This window comes from Candidozyma auris, chromosome 5 (assembly GCF_003013715.1).
Source record: "Candidozyma auris chromosome 5, complete sequence".
Classification (NCBI taxonomy): Eukaryota; Fungi; Ascomycota; class Pichiomycetes; order Serinales; family Metschnikowiaceae; genus Candidozyma; species Candidozyma auris.
The window spans coordinates 71,627-87,672 of record NC_072816.1 but is presented as its reverse complement, the minus strand read 5'-3'; the positions used below and the strand labels follow the sequence as shown (position 1 = coordinate 87,672).

At 44.5% G+C, this 16,046-nt stretch overlaps 6 protein-coding genes across 6 annotated transcripts; 2 read left to right on the top strand and 4 right to left on the bottom strand. All coding sequences in view use genetic code 12, as the record gives it.

Moving 5' to 3' along the window:
• Positions 1–197: 197 nt before the first annotated feature.
• On the top strand, positions 198–1,676 carry ULP2 (SUMO protease ULP1; the record flags this gene model as incomplete). Its single annotated transcript, XM_029036558.2, has 1 exon — positions 198–1,676. The coding sequence occupies one exon, from the start codon at positions 198–200 to the stop codon at positions 1,674–1,676; it is 1,479 nt and encodes a 492-aa protein (XP_028888655.2).
• Positions 1,677–1,699: 23 nt separating this feature from the next.
• On the bottom strand, positions 1,700–4,315 carry CJI96_0004305 (uncharacterized protein; the record flags this gene model as incomplete). The annotated part of the gene is made up of 1 exon (XM_029036557.1): positions 1,700–4,315. One exon carries the CDS (start codon positions 4,313–4,315, stop codon positions 1,700–1,702), a length of 2,616 nt encoding a protein of 871 aa, XP_028888654.1.
• A 1,039-nt stretch (positions 4,316–5,354) lies between these two features.
• Positions 5,355–6,410, bottom strand: CJI96_0004304 (uncharacterized protein; the record flags this gene model as incomplete). Its single annotated transcript, XM_029036556.2, has 1 exon — positions 5,355–6,410. The coding sequence occupies one exon, from the start codon at positions 6,408–6,410 to the stop codon at positions 5,355–5,357; it is 1,056 nt and encodes a 351-aa protein (XP_028888653.1).
• Positions 6,411–7,059: 649 nt separating this feature from the next.
• SGD1 (Sgd1p) lies at positions 7,060–9,918 on the top strand (the record flags this gene model as incomplete). The annotated part of the gene is made up of 1 exon (XM_029036555.1): positions 7,060–9,918. One exon carries the CDS (start codon positions 7,060–7,062, stop codon positions 9,916–9,918), a length of 2,859 nt encoding a protein of 952 aa, XP_028888652.1.
• A 52-nt stretch (positions 9,919–9,970) lies between these two features.
• CJI96_0004302 (uncharacterized protein) lies at positions 9,971–11,617 on the bottom strand (the record flags this gene model as incomplete). The annotated part of the gene is made up of 1 exon (XM_029036554.1): positions 9,971–11,617. The coding sequence occupies one exon, from the start codon at positions 11,615–11,617 to the stop codon at positions 9,971–9,973; it is 1,647 nt and encodes a 548-aa protein (XP_028888651.1).
• Positions 11,618–11,682: 65 nt separating this feature from the next.
• Positions 11,683–15,387, bottom strand: SMC1 (cohesin subunit SMC1; the record flags this gene model as incomplete). Its single annotated transcript, XM_054702191.1, has 3 exons — positions 11,683–14,317; positions 14,371–14,640; positions 14,777–15,387. 3 exons carry the CDS (start codon positions 15,385–15,387, stop codon positions 11,683–11,685), a joined length of 3,516 nt encoding a protein of 1,171 aa, XP_054558166.1.
• Positions 15,388–16,046: the final 659 nt, after the last annotated feature.

Below are 16,046 nucleotides of genomic sequence, written 5' to 3'. Positions count from 1 at the left end.
TAACCCAACCAGTGACCTTAGTCAAATTTAGTTTTTGTTGAACGATTTAAATTCCTAGCATCAGCTGTAACTTGTCCTCGCAAATGTAACGTTTGAACCCCCACCAATGCTCTTTTAGGCAACTCTACCACTGCTACTACTGCTACTACGTTTCGCGACATCAAGATCATCCTAACCAGAAGTTCTCCACAAAAACCATGCTTCTGGGTGACCCGCTCTCTACCCGAAATAGACAGCACTATGTGCCACCTTCACGCCCTTCCTTCACCGAGAATGACATCACTATAGACCTATTACGCGAAGAAGCGGAACCTGAGCCCGAAATCGTTGAACAGAAACCCCAGAAGTTTTCCAAAGATGCTATACTCACACTCATCCAGACAACTTACTCGCTTCTCGTGATTGCTTTTTTTAAATCGTTAGTGGATAAAGTAAAGAGAAAGCCTCTGTTGGGCGAAGAACGTGAGCCTCTACCGCTGCCTTCAGCTGAGAACACAATGGATGTGCAACCGATAGAGCCGGTCTCTGATGAACCTGAGATCAAGAAGCTTCGATCTTCTCAAGTCCGAAACCCTGACCCTTACGAGTCGTTGTTTGAAATAGATTCTGGTAGCGAAATTGATGACTGCGTTCAGTATGGCACGTCTTTGGCTATAAGCAAATCCAGCTTTAAACCAAGAAACACCGAAGAAGAGCACGCTCAACATATTCTGCACTCAACAACTATCCTCAACAACAGGCTTCTCAACTCTGATATCTATAAGGACGAGAGCGTGGCTGACTTCTTTGCCCCTTCCAAACCGACTGATGAATATGACATAGCTGTTCATAAGTTCTACCACCCATTCAAACCTATTCCAGAGCCTCGCAAGACTCTCACAGAGTCACTTTTAGCAAGTTTCCCTCCAGTAAAGAGCATACTTCGAGAAGAGCAAAGAAAAATCCAGGATCTTGTCACTACTGAGCGCACTAGCTCGAGAGCCGCCGTTCCTGAATTGGCGAAAGATCAATTGGAAGTCGTTCAAAGGTATTGGGGCACTCGCAATGGTAGTGTCCTAGTTGTATCTGCGTTTTCAATTGACTTGACCGTCAGAGATCTTTCCACGTTGGCGGATGGCCAATGGCTAAACGATAACATTATCGATTTTTACTTGAATATGGTCACTGATCAAAACAAAGCTGTATACTGCTGGACAACGCATTTCTACACCACTTTGAAGCAGAAGGGTTACCAAGGAGTAGCTAGATGGGCAAAACGAAGAAAGATCAATGTCTTTGAAAAGGATAGAGTCATCGTGCCAATTAATATAATGGGCACTCATTGGGCTCTCGCGGTTATCGATAACCGGAGAAAGAGGATCAGTTACTTTGATTCCTTGGCATCCAGAGGAAATATTGCGGCCGTAGAGCTTCTTCAAGTTTACATGTCAAAAGAGGCAGAGAGGCTTCTGCTTCCTCAAGTCGCTTATGATCTAATACCGGGCGAGAAGACGCCTCAGCAGCAAAATGGTTACGATTGCGGTGTATTTACATGTACAGTTGCTAAGTGCATCTCGGGAGAACAGCCGCTCAGGTTCAGCCAGCAAGACATGAGGAACATTCGGAGAAGAATGGCGTATGAGATTATTCTGCAAAAATTGCTTGACATCCCTCATGGGCCTAGCGCTCATCTTTAGATACATAATAATAGCACTAATTTTCAGAATCCAAAGAAGCCCTTTTTGGTTTCAACTCCAATGTTCAGAACCTCCTTGATTTGATTTTCGTATTGGCGAATAGCCTGTGTGCTTGCGTTAATCTTTGACTCGACGTAGTTGAGTCTATCCTTAAACCAGTCTGACCCAACCGCTTCTGAGATCTTGCTAATCTCATCTTCCAACTGAGCAATCTTTGCATTCTCCAACTTGATCAAACTTCTTATTAAACGTGATTCGTACAATTTGAAAATTGCTTTATCTTCCACGAGAGTCTTGAATGCAGCTTTGTACAACGGCCTGCCTGTTGTAATTGTGCTAACAATACCCTTGTCTCTTTGAAGAAGAATTAGGTCGTTTTTCTCTAAGACCTGCAAAGTGCTAATGGTGTCGTGATTGTCCCCAAATAGTGGGGACTTAGCCAACTCTGCAAACGACACCAGATCCCTGTCAGCAAGGTGTCTCATGAGTGCCCAGATCTGGTCGGTACTCCAATTGATTTCACCTGAGTTGGGCGAGACGTTCAAAAAGAAAGTCGTGATCTGTTCGGCGGCCTGGCTCACCATTTGATGTAGAGCGTCATCAGCCAGCTCGCCTGATCGCACACGTCTCACGAAAGCTTGAAGATCCAACATTCTTCCTCCAATAGGAACCAAGCAATGATCGATCAGCGATCTCAATTCCATGTCCTTCAACTGACTCATGACATAGTGCTTAGCACTCTGCATGGAAGCGTCAGCCAATGACACTGTCTTGAACACCTGATTGGGGAGGGCAGCTGTCAAGTGAGTCGTGCTGCTAGCATCCAGAGTGATGAAGATAACATGTGCGGTGTTACTTTGAATAAGCTGAGCAGCCCAATCAGCAATCAGTTTATAGATGAAGTCATTGGATGACTCAGACTTTCTAAGGAAATTTTCAACGACAATAACTGGCTTGACCTTGGGGTGCAGTTGAAGATAGTCATCTTCCCTTAAGTCCACAGATTCGTTGTCAAACGAAGCATCACTGTCAGCGTTCAGCTTTGCTTTTCTCTGCTTCTTGACCTCGGCCTTGTACGATTCAAAGTCAGCAAGAGCAACCTTCCTGATGGCAGATGCGGTCAACTGCAACATGTTCTTGAATTGTGTTTCCTTTGATTCGCTCAAGCCTGACTTCTGGCCCGTCAAACCTTGCACACCCAAGTCAACAAACTGTGAGATCGAATTTGTCCATGTGAAGATAGGAAAGTAGCCAAGCTGAGAAGCAGCGCTCTTGAGAAAAGCTTTGTCACTTCTAGCTTTCACCATGGTAGCACAATCAAGCTCAAGGACCCTACGTCCGATTTCATCTTGCTTGCTCAAGGCGTTCTCTACAACGAATTCACGCTTCCCGGATCCTCTTGGACCCCGTACGATAATGAATGTGTTGGCATTCTCGTAGAGCCACATCTTCAAATCGTTAGCTTTGTCTGAACGCTCTTGCAAGAACATGTTGGATTGAAGATCCACCAATGACATATCTTCCAGGGAAGCCTTTCTGTCTCCAGTGAAAGAGCCAATTGAGTCGTCGATGAAGGTAGTGGTGTCAGTGATCCAGTTGGCAAGCGTTCTGTAAGGAACATAGAACATCTTTACTAACCAGTGATCTTTATGACCATTCCAAGAGCGATGGTTGATCTTGAATTTGATGAATTGCTCCCGGATAGGCTCGAAGATCAACACTGCAATTGTTGCCAAGATGGCAAGAATAATAGGGATAGCGATTCTTTGATGGTTGTTGATCATATTCGCCACGTAATTCACTCTTTCAACTGGGATATATTGCAAATGCAACGTCAGCTTCCCGTTGTTGTATGTAAGACCGGTAACACAGTTCTTTGCACGAATACACGAGTCAGTGTATCGAAACACAACTGTAGCATAAGGCGTGCTTGAGCTTGCGGGCACAATATCCTTGATTTGACCGTACCTCCTGAACAAAAGGTACAACTCTTCCTCTGTGAGAGGGTCGCCCTGGAATTTCACCTTGAGCTTTGGGGAAGGAAACCTACTCAAGTCCTCAATCCATGGCGTACCTTTCACTTGATACGCACGAGGAGGCGGCTTCCAGAAGCCGTAGAGGTCTTTGATGGGGTTTGACCGCTTCTGTCTATTTCTTTTGATGTTGTTCTCCAACCTTTGAGTAAGCTCCTTAGGTGTGGAGTTGGGAGGTACCACAAACTTCACAAATACACCGCCGTCTCTGATGAGAGGCGCCACCTGTGTCACACACGTCTCTTTTGGAAGTGGGTGGTCTCCATCAGCGACCATCAGGACCAACCTCTCAGTAAGTGCCTCATCCCCCAAGCGTTTCTGAAGCCACCGAAAGGGCTGTATGAAGCTCTTGTACTCGAGCTTTGCAAGCCAGCGTGGGTATATATTATCGAAGAAAATAAGCACCTCGTGCTGCTTTTTGTAGTCAATCACCCCTGTGGCCTCATAGGAGTTATCTGTGTCGTTCTCACATGTCTCAGACTTGAAGCTCTCCACGTCTGAAGCCCACCTTTTGCCATTGAGGGGTAACTTTTTGTAAATTGGTACACCAATTGATACCGGGCGTCTCAATAAGCCAACTCTGGTAGTCAAGTTTCGTAGAGACATGGCCAGGTAGTATTTGAGTGTTGTGGATGGAATTAAAAGCTGGGGTTGCTAGCGCCTTTCAGGGAGTAGTAGCGATCATCGCACCTGACAAGAGGCACATGATGAGGATGCAGTGGAGGCAGTAAGGAAAATATTGTAAATGGTTCAAAGATGGGGATATATGGATTTCTAATGTATCGGAGAGTATAGGGCATCTTAACTTGTACATCAGAGTCGTTAATGGTGTACATCAGAGTCAGCAGAAGGAAAGTGGATCTCGAAGATGACTGTTGTATTTCGCAGTAATTTCGAAGTGGGCTATATTTTGACGAAAATCCTAGTTACCAAGGCTGAAAGAGATTCTGTAAATATCTTGAAAATGATCAAAACGAGGACTCAGTTTTTCAAATTCATTGTCTGTTACCTCACGTAATCATGAGCTTTCAAATTTGATAAGGTTTTGATACTCCACGAAGAGATGGTTCTCTTGAACTAATTATGCAGCCTTACAATATTCCCTCAAATAGAGGCTTACGACGCTACAATTGAAGACAAAGATGCCCCTTTATCCATGACTTCATATTCTCACTCTCACAATGGACAACAGCTCCACTACATCGCTCTAACCTCTTCACCGTGACCACAAACCACGCAGAGTGGCATATCTCAGCACGACGGGGCTCCGCAGAAACTACGAAGCACAATTGAGCCTGGTTTTCCTGATGGGCTTTCGCCGTTGCTGATGGTTGTTCTGGGCTTTCTTTTGAATCGCCATACCACAGAGCAAAAGACATGGAGATCTTCGAAAAAGCCGTGCTTCAAGCTTCCAACGGGCTCACACATCACCAAATTCATGAATCGCAAGAGTCTCTCTGTGCTTTTCCATGGTCCTGTTAACATGTGGCCGAAGAAGAAAGAAAGTTAAAGTTGCAACTTTTCAGTGCACTTTTTTCACTACTTATAGTGCGCGAAGAGCACCTTAACACTAGGGCTACTACACAATGCGATGCTCTGGCTATACACATATTGTATATAAACCCACATGGCAATTCTTCTATAACTAGTCCAAATCGGTTTCGATGAAATCACGAGTCTGGAGCGGACGCACTTTCCCCTGGCCCTTCTCCTGAGCACGCTTATCCTGCTTTCTCTCTTTGAGGTACTCCTTCATTGACTTCAATGCTGCCTCTCTACACAACTCCCGCAAGTCAGACCCACTGTACCCGTTGGTGTTGTCGACGACCTTATCAAGATCAAACGAGTCGTCGAGTGTAGCGTCTTTTAGGATCTTCTGAAGAATCGCTCGTCTCTGCTCCTTGTTGGGTCTGCCCACGGCAAACCTCTTAGGCAATCTTCTCATGAACGCCAGGTCAATGTCGTTCATTCTGTTTGTAGCTCCCATAACCATGATGCGCCCGTTCAGAAGAAGACCGTCCCAGAGAGTCATGAACTCAGCTTTGAGCAACGCAGACACCTCGTGGTCCGTCAGCTGTCTGTCTCTCAAGAAAGAGTCGATCTCGTCAATGAAGATAATGCACGGCTGTAGCTTGTTGGCAAGCGAGAAGATTGCATCCACAATCTTGTTCAGCTCGCCGTACCATTTGTCCATGAGAGTAGACATTCTGATCAGAAGAAAAAAGGCACCACTCTCTTTAGCAATGGCTTTCGCCAACATAGTCTTGCCGCACCCTGGAGGCCCGTGAAACAAAACGCCCTTGGGCAGCAGCACAAGACTCAGATGAGCTGCAAAGAGATCTGGCTCGGTCAACGGCAATATCACTGACTCGTGGAGCTCTTCGATGATGGGCTCAAGGCCCCCTACATCGTCAAACCCAGTGGTGATGTCATCTGGAGTAACGAGAGAGTTGAGCAACATGCGCTCGTGTTCGTTAAGCTGTATCTTCTTGAGCTCTGGGTTGGCTGCCTGGATCTTTTTTAAGATGTTTGCACTATTCTTCTTAGACTGCTTGTTCTTCACCGAGCTATCGAGGGTATCTCCAAGCAAGTGGCTGAGCATATAGTACATGGAGAGGCCCGCTCCCGTAAGAAAGAAGATGTCGCCTAGGAGCTTTAGGTCCACCTTGAAGCCCCATAGGTCGATTTTAAACCTGTTCATTTGTGGTTGTTCGATACTGGTAGTTGGTGACTGTGATTTTGATCCTCCTATATCTCCTCGGGGTGTACGGGCCTGAGAGAGGGAAGCAGGCAGGGCACAAACTAGAAGGGCACACAGAAGGAAGCTGCCAAGAATAGACTAAGAATCACTCTCCATAGGCTTTGCGACGATCACAAGAGTAGGCAAGGAGCTTCAGACAAGCAGCTCTTGGCTAAGTGGCAATGAGTGATGGTAACCTCGCAATATAGATGCCAAATGGAATGGAATGGAATGAATTCAGTCCTTGCCTTTTGATTTTCGAAAGCTACATTTAGTTAAAAGGGTGTACATAGTGAGATTGCTTCTTAATTCCACTTCTCCACACACATGTTGATGAAAAGGTACTTGGATAGTTGGGCTGAGTGCGTTCTGCAGCCATCACCAAAACACACACTCACAAAGTTGACAAATGGCTGCCACTTCCTAAATTGGCTTATCAGATTCAGAAGCCGTTGGCCAAAGGCACATTAATATTAAAAACTCTCTACTCTTCTCTCCTCTTCAAGTAAAAGATACCATCATTCGGTGAAGATCATGTGACCAGTATCACGCGCATCAACAGCTGCAAAATAGAGAGATGCCTCTAGGACATCTTCTCCACAAATTCTACATGGCCAAAGACGAACAAGAGAGACATGGCATTCGAATCCCCGGCCAGGTTCTCGACCAAATTAGGGAAAAAGAGGGTATCTCTGGAGAGGATAGTCGGTTTAAGAAGAAACGGAAGTTTCAACCCAAACCAGTGTCCCGTAAGGAAAAGAGGAAGGAAGAACGTAAACTCAAGAAACAAAAAAGACTGAAACAGCATAATTATCATGAAACTATTGCCAAGCCAGGTCCGCTTGCAGAAGCCAAGCAGAAAATCCAACAGAAGAAGAAAGTGACGAAGGCATCACACGAAGACCCATTATCAGCTTTAAAGGCACTTAAGGCTAAGAAAGGAAAGGCTCCGAAAACGGAGATAAGAATCATTAAGGAGAATGAGCTTCTGGATCAGGACGTTGAAGATTTTTCTGAGGCAGATGCTTTTAGTGGTTTCGAAGACGAAATCGATGATGACCAGGCGGAGAACGCTCCTAGTGACCCACTAGCTGCGCTAGCTGCTCTCAAGGCAAAGAAGAACAGCACAAAAAAAGAGTCTGACATTAGAACGGTTTCTGTAGAAGACCTTGAAGATGATGATGTCTCCGACGCCTTTAATGATTTTGATGAAGATGAAGAAGAAGATTTCGGTGACGAGGAGCTCGGAGATGATGACGACGAGGATGAAGATCCATTAGCGAAATTAAAGGCACTTAGGGAAGCAAAGAATGAGAACTCGAAGTCGGAGTCAAAAAGCAATAAGGAGGAGTCTGGAGATGACTTCGAAGATGATGTCTTCGAGGAGGAAGATCCATTCGAAAAATTAAAGGCGCTGAAAGAGAAGAGAGCTAAATCATTGAAGAAGACAAAGACCAAGGAAATTGAGGCAGATTTGGTGGACCCCATGGACAATGATATTGAGTATTACGCCAAGAAGTTAGGTCTCAAAGATAAGAATGCTAAGCTAAGTCATGAAGATGACGGGTTAGATGATCTTTTAGATGGATTGGACTTTGTCGACAAACCAGGAAGTGGCGAAGAGGATGATGATGAAGACGAGTTTGATCAATCTGAATCGGAAAACTTTGATTCTGATGACTCTGCTTTTGATGAGCCCCGCAAGAAGGAGAACCCTTTTGTTGCACCAACTGAATCAGGCAGCGGCTCCGATAGTGAGACCGGGGATAAACCCACCAAGTACATTCCTCCAGCGCTCCGTAGAAAAATGGCTCTTGAGAAGCTGCTGACAGTATCTGCAGAAACACTTGCATTGCAAAAGTCGTTAAAGTCTGCAATGAATAAATTATCTGAAACGAATATTGGCGCTATCGCCAATGATATCAATGGACTATTTCTTAATTATCCCAGACAAGAGGTCACAGAAAACTTGGTCAGCGTACTTTTGGACAGTGTCATACAGCAAGAACGACTCCTCGACACGTTCGTGTACTTGCATTCAGCGCTAATTGTTGCTCTTTATAGATCACAGGGAGTCGATTTCGGTGCCTACTTTGTCCAAACTCTTGTCGAAAAATATGATGCGTTCAGAAGCGAAGAAAAGAAAAATAAAGAAATTCTCAACATGATATCGTTGCTCTCATCGGTTTATGCATTCCATTTGGTATCATCAAAGCTTCTTTACGATCTTATAAAGGAACTCATCAGAAATCTTTCTGAAGATTCTGCAGAACTTTTACTCAAAATCATCAGGACATCTGGTAATCAGATGCGTTCAGATGATCCAACCTCGTTGAAGGAAATTGTTTTAGAGATTACCAAAAAGTCAAACTCGCTACCAAGGGACCTGATCACTCCAAGAATGCAATTTTTGCTCGAAACTATTACTTCACTTAAAAACAACAAGCTTAAAAGCAACAGTGATGCAACAGAGCAACTCGCTCTTCGACTCAAAAAATTCTTGGGAACCTACTCGTCCACAAGACTCACAGATCCCTTGCAGGTGTCTCTCGACGATATCAGAAATGTGCAAACCAAAGGTAAGTGGTGGCTTGTAGGATCTGCCTGGAAGGGCAACGATGACACAAAACAGGATGAAGTCGTCAATAGACAGGTAATGAGTGATTTCTTGGATAGTGCAGAGCCAAATTGGCTAGAGCTTGCAAAAGCGCAAAGAATGAACACGGACATCAGAAGAGCTGTATTCATTTCTATCATGTCAGCGAACGATTACGTTGATGCGATGCAAAAGCTCGACAAGCTTGCATTAAAGAAAGCACAAGAGAGAGAAATTCCCCGTATTCTCATCCACTGTGCTGTCGTTGAGCCTGCTTGGAACCCATATTACGGTATTTTAGCATGCAAATTGTGTGATGATCATTCATACAGAAAGACCTTCCAATTCATGCTCTGGGATTTGATCAAGGGTTTTGATGGTGCCATGGACGACGATGATGATACGGATGTCTTCTCTGGTTTTGATGATGATATGGAGGACGACGAGAAACTCAAGAAAATTCTCAACTTGGGTAGGCTCTTTGGCTTTTTGATGGCTGAGGGATCGTTGGCATTGCACCTTTTGCGAACTGTTAACTTTGTTACTGCCTCCAATGATACCAAACTTTTCATGGAGATTCTCTTGATCACTTTTGTTGATAATGTGGCGAGAAAGTCGCAGGTTAATGCCATTGGGATGGGTATTGGAATTCAGAAGGGTCATAATATCAAATTTGACGATAGAGTCTTGATCGAGAGGATTTTAAAGGCTAAAGAACAGCCTGCTCTTCTTCGAGGAATCCAGTGGTTTATTGATAAGAGATTGAGACAGAGTGATTTCATCTCTGGCAAGAAGCAAAGAAAAAGAGTCAACTGGGGAATCAACGCTATGAACGATATCATTGAAGAATTTGCAAGGGAGGCCGACTTCTAATCATGATGGTTCGGTATGTACATATATATAGAAGGTAATGCATTAATTTAAGTTATTCTGCAAGCTCCAAGATGGCAACAGACTCCACGTGTTTGGTTTGAGGGTAAAAATCAAAGCCCATTATAGTCTTGATGCGATACTTGGTCAGCGAACGGCGCTGAAGTGCTTCGAAGTCAGCCAAATCTCTCGCCTGAGTAAAAGGATTGCAACTCACGTAGACAATGGCTTTCGGCCGAAAGTTTAGCAATTGCTGCATGAAGGCGACAGTAGAACCTTTACGGGAAGGATTCATCAACACAACTGACTCTTCACCGATGACGCCCGATTTGGCAAACTCTTCCTTGACAAACATGTTGTCTGAATTTCCTTCCACATACTCAGCCCTGGAAGGAATATGAAGGCCATTTATTTTAGCGTTGTGCTGGGCGTATTTTATTGCTTTCAGAGCGATCTCAATTCCGAAAAGCTTTCCTTTTCCTTCTAGCAGGCCAACATCAGGAAGCGTAGATGACAATCCAATGCCTAAAAAGCCGCTTCCACAATAAGCATCCACGAGATAGTTAAATTGAACGCCCTTCAAGTTGGTTCTGATAAAGTCTAGCAAGGTCGGCAATATGCTTCGGTTATTTTGAAAGAACTCGTTTGCTTCAAACTGGAAGACGTAATCCTCAACCTTTTCTGTGATAACATTCTTCTTCTTTGTAAGACAAACCTCCTCAAACTCTCCTGTATTATGATTGATTCGAATGCTCAGCCGAAGAGTAAATGTTGGATCAATCTTCGTAAATTGACCACTTGTGGCCATTTCCTCTAGTTCCCGAGTAAATCGATCCTTTTCTAGCGGATAAGTCTGATTGATGACGGGTGATGCAACTGGACAGTAATCAACATCGATAATCAGTGACTTATTCCCTACTTCCACGAATCCGATAGGAACAGGTAATTTCAACGACTTGAGATTTCTAGGTAGTGATGCATGCGGTGTGAGCTTTGTACGATAAGCATATTGCATGGGAGAAGGGACTACCCTGATGCTTCCAGCAGGCACTTTCTCGTGGATCTCCGGGTAGAAGTATCGATAAGCCTTTTCAATATTGCATTTTTTGAACTCGAGCTGGTCTTCGTAGCTTAGCATTTGGAGCTGGCACCCCGAGCATTTGCTAAAGTGAGGACAGACAACAAGTTTATCATTTCTCTTGCTCGATCTTCGAGATACTCTGGAAACTTTTACAAGCTCGGCTTCTGCATAGAACATATGGTGTCTTCGTATTAGAACATCGACAACGTCTCCGGTAACGGTCTTGGGTACCACAAGTACTGTGTACTCGCCTTCCTCTGCATCGTCATCGTACATGTTTCTCCGTATCATCGCTAGGCCATCACCTTCATTGGTCATGGCCACCACCTTCACGTCATTTAAACGCATATCATCATAGTTCTTCCGGAAGAGAAATTTGTAAATAAGGTTCTCGGGGATTTTGATATCATCTATAGAAATATCTGGCTTGGTGCTGAGAAGATCACGGATTTCTCTCTGGAGGATGTTATCTCGAGACGTTTTATCAACAGTACCTCGTTTTGTCTTCTTCTGGAGTATAGACTTATATGACCTCAGGGGATTCCAAAACGCATGTTGACGGTATATGTGACACGGAAACGATCGAGCTCGAACTCCACAAAATTGCTTCCATGTCAACATCTCTCATGTTGTTTTACTGAAGAAATGCGATGTGGTGAGATCTCGCTTGCATCTACCGCGCGTAATCAAGTTTCGGCCGCTGCGATTTGATGGCTCTCGGGAATCGCGATCTTCTCCTGCTCTTCAGGGTACTGACGCAAGTCAAGCCCAATGGTCTTCGAACAATTTTCTCTTTGGTCTCTGTAGATACCTACTAAGGCTTCAGAATTTTCAAACATAGTGCTTTTCAATGAAATGACGATGAATTGGAACCCGGGCCCTGAGTTTTCCTTGATGTACCTGGCAATCTTTTTCACGTTACCGTTATCTAAGGATGCATCGATTTCGTCGAGAACAAAAAACGGAGATGGATGGTATGAGTGAATTGCAAAGAGCAAAGCCAAAGCTGCCATTGTTTTCTCCCCACCAGACAAGAGCTCCATATCTCTGAAACGCTTTAATGGAGGCATGGCATGGTATTTGATACCAGCGGAGAACGGCTCCTCATCATCCTCTAAAGTAAGATAGGCCGATCCTCCAAGAGAGGACGTAGTAGAGCTCGTTAGTGATTTGTAGACTTTATCAATCCTATCAGATATATGATTGAAGGCGTCCATAAATAGTTCCTTTCTCTTGTCTCTGACCTCATTAAATTTAGAGGTAGATCTGTTCACGTTGTGCTTAGCCTTGCTAAATTCTCTGTCAAAATCCTTTAGCTTTTGGTCAACTTCCTGAAGTCTCTCAAGGGCTTTGGCATTTGGCGTGAGAGTATGTAGTTCGTTCTCCATGTTCTCGATCTTAGCTCTGATTTCAGCCTCAGTCCGTACAGAGTAGCTGTCTTTCAATCTCGACTCGAGTAAGGAGTAGTCAATGTGCACTTGGTACACTGCGTGGGAGGTGTTCTCAACATCGAGCGAAATAGCATCTAAAAAGCCATCTTCAAGTGGTAAATCAATATCCTCGATCTTGCAGTTCTTGATCATGTTGTATCTGTCAGCGTCAACCTTTAGGAGGGTCTCTTCAAAGTGACCCAATTCACGTGTGAGATTCTTCACCTCATACTCTATCTCCTTCATTTCAGACTCTTTAATTGAAGCCTCTCTCATCTTTGTCTGCAAAGCTTCCACCAAGACACTCCTGTTTATCAGCTCCTCTTCAATATCTTGTTCAATTCGATGAAGTTTCTCCTCTGCCTTTTTTATCTCGTCATGAAGCCTTTTAAAATCACTCGTGCTCCTGGCAATATCATTTTCAAGTCTCTCCTTTCTTGCGATGGTCTCATTGCGTCTCTCCTCGTGAAATGATATCTGGTTCTTTAATGATGTAATTGACTTCTCGAACTCAGTCTTCTCCCTAACTCTTCCTCGAAGAGCGGTGCCGTGCGTGAGCTCGTAATCACTAATAGAACTGAGGCCATATTTGTCACAAAAGTTCGAATAAATCCTTCTTTTTACCTCTTGGATTTGGGACTCATAACTTTCTATTTCTGACTTCAACGCTCCAAGGTCCTCTTGCTTTCTCCTTACTTTATCGTCAATCTCTTGCTCGCCTTCTTTAAGGAATGCAACTTCTTGATTTGCCTCGAAAATTTGACGCTCTAAAACGGCGGCCCGGCTGCGGAGGGATGGCTTGAGGGCTTCGAGTTGCGATATCTCTTCAGTCAAAGAGTTTGTCTCAATCGCGGACGGTCTCTCCTTGGCAATCCTTTCAAGCGCCGAGGCGATCTCATCCTTCCTCTTGAGAAGCTGGTTCATCTCATTCTTACCCCACCTGGCTGTTGCTCCAGCACGCTTTTCTTGTTGTCCACCAGTCATAAGGCCCGACTTGTGAATCACAGAGCCATCAATGGAAACAAACTTGCACAGAATCACCTCATGAAAATTCCATTTTAGTTCTCGGGCAATATCTAGATTTTCCACGATTATAGCATTGCCAGCAGCATACTGAACAGCTCTCTCTATGGTGGGATCATCATATTTCACAACATCAATTGCCGAACGTGCCTCCTCATGAAGTGATCTGAGGTAGTTCAAGTTCATTGGCTCATTAACAACAGAATTCAAGGGAATGAAAGATGCAAGACCAGCCCGCCTCTCCTTCAAAATATCGATGCATTTATGTGCCGTTGCGGTTGTGTCCACAACAATAGAGTCATAGTCAGCACCAAGAACCGTCAGCAATGCAAGTTCGTATTTCCTTTGAGTTGCTTGCACGAGGTCATAGAGAAGGCCTTTGATGGATCCCTCAGGTAACACTGACCTGAGCATGGCGACATTGTCACGAAGCTCTCTCTGCTTCTTAGTTTCTTTTTGATCAGAAGATAGCTCCTCAAGACGCGAGAGAACATCTTTAAGCTCTGAGTTGAACTCGAGCATCTTGAACGAGGCAACCTCCTGACGCTTTTGTAAAGCTTCCTTTTCTTTCCACTTTGCAGAGATCATCAGATCAATGTCTTGTATCCGTGCGTTGAGATCATGCAAAGTCAGCCCAAGATTGACATGGGCTTTGGACTCTAGTTCAAGTACGCGGCTTGCCGACTGTTCTCTTTGAAGCTGGAGGTCCTTGAGTGAGATCTCTAATGACTCCCTATCTGCATTTACAATCGCTAAATCACTCTCAAGCTGAGACCCGGAGTCGGTCAAGTATTGCCCACGTAAGGCCTCGTACTCATTCACACCTTCCTTGGGGATGTTGATCTGCTGCTCTAGTTCAGCAAATTTTCTGGAAAAAGCAGCATAGTTAGCTTCAGTATCCCGGAGCTTCGTTTGAGTGACTCTTCCTGATCAGATTGTGCGCGTATGTCATTCTCCAAATCATCAATCTTCTTCTTTGTGAATGCAATCTTGTTTTCGAGAAGCTTTTTGCTGGATTGAGATGGGAGCAAACCACGCTTAGCTTCCTCCATGCGCTGGCGAAGGTCAGCAATACTCTGCTCGAGCTTCTTCACTTGGAGCTCTTGAGCTGACGTTTCCGCTGCCAAGTTCTTGAAAGCGACTTCTGAGGCTGCCAAGTTTCGCCGATGATTAAGAACTCGTTCAGACACACTTCTCACGTCAGCCTTTATCTTGAAGTGCTTTCGCTCATTATGAAAAAGCTTATAAAGGTGCAAAATCTTGATGTATTTGTTTCTCTCGCTCAATTTCTCTTCGAAGATCTCCCTCTCTCATTTGCTCTTTGTACTGTTTCGACTCTGTAGTGAGGTTTCTCTTCCTGGAGAAAACCTCTGCATGAAGCTCCACCGCCTTATTTTTTTCCTCCAAAAGTGTATCGTAATCAGCGGCGTACTGAGCTGAACCCGAAATCGTCTCAATTAAGTTTGCAAGCTGCTTAGGTTCTTGCGACGCGACATTCTCGATATCACCCTGGAATACAAGAAAATTCCTAGCCTTCACCAAAATATTTTCCTCCTTGAGTATCATCGTGTATTGAAGCGCAGTGACACTTTTGTCGTTAATTTTATAGTCGCTTGTGCCAGTCGCGTTAATCAGTCTTTGAAGCACCATTCTTTCCCCGTTGGACTTCTCGTAGATGGCCCTAACATACGCCAAGTCACAATTCTGAGTTGTCTCATATTCGCCAATTCTGCCCCTATAAATCAAATCCTTGAGCCCAGAAGACCTCAAATGAAACGACTGCACGCCTAAGACGAACGAGATCGCATCCATCATGTTGGACTTGCCTGCTCCATTGGGCCCGATAATCGACGTGAAATTGGCATCGCCAAAGCCAACATTGGCGGTGCCCTTGTACGACTTGAAGTTGTGCAATTCTAGGCCTAGAAGTTTGCCCATGATATGAGATCAGGAGGTTTTGGTTGATGAGTTGTTTTGGTGGAGGCGAGACGCGTTGTTGATGTAGATGGAGGACTGTGTGCAGGTCACATTGAACAAGGCAATGTATAGATGATGGATTCTCCAAGTCAGCAGGAAATTTTTATCAATTCATAACAAACTCAGTGGAACAGAGAAGGGAAGAGTCAAATCGTACCATTGCATGGAAATTGAGACGAATGTGCATAGAAATGGTGCTGAGTGCTGTGGTCATTTAATGGCTGCGAAAACTGCTTTTCCAGTCCCAGTCATGTAGATATGTATCTACCCAGATTCTGACTACGTAGTTTGAGCATAGGGTTATAAATAGTTGAGAGGTGAAATAGATCCTTGAACTCAGGGAGCTGTCGCAAGCCTTTGTCTCGAAAAAAGTTTCTAGATATATGATGGCTGCGAAGTATGTCTATTGTACCCACTGACCATGGTTGACCCAGCGATGAGCAAGGCCTCTGTCTGAACAGAAAGGCATTAGAAAGGTGGTTCAAGTCTCCAGGTGCATTATGCGCATAATTGTGGAGGCTTCTCTTTGAGTGAAGTAGATCGTCGTCTTAACATCGGAGTTTTATCCCTCTGCTGTCACTTGGCTGCGAAATCGTGCCTCACTGGCTTTTGCCAAATTC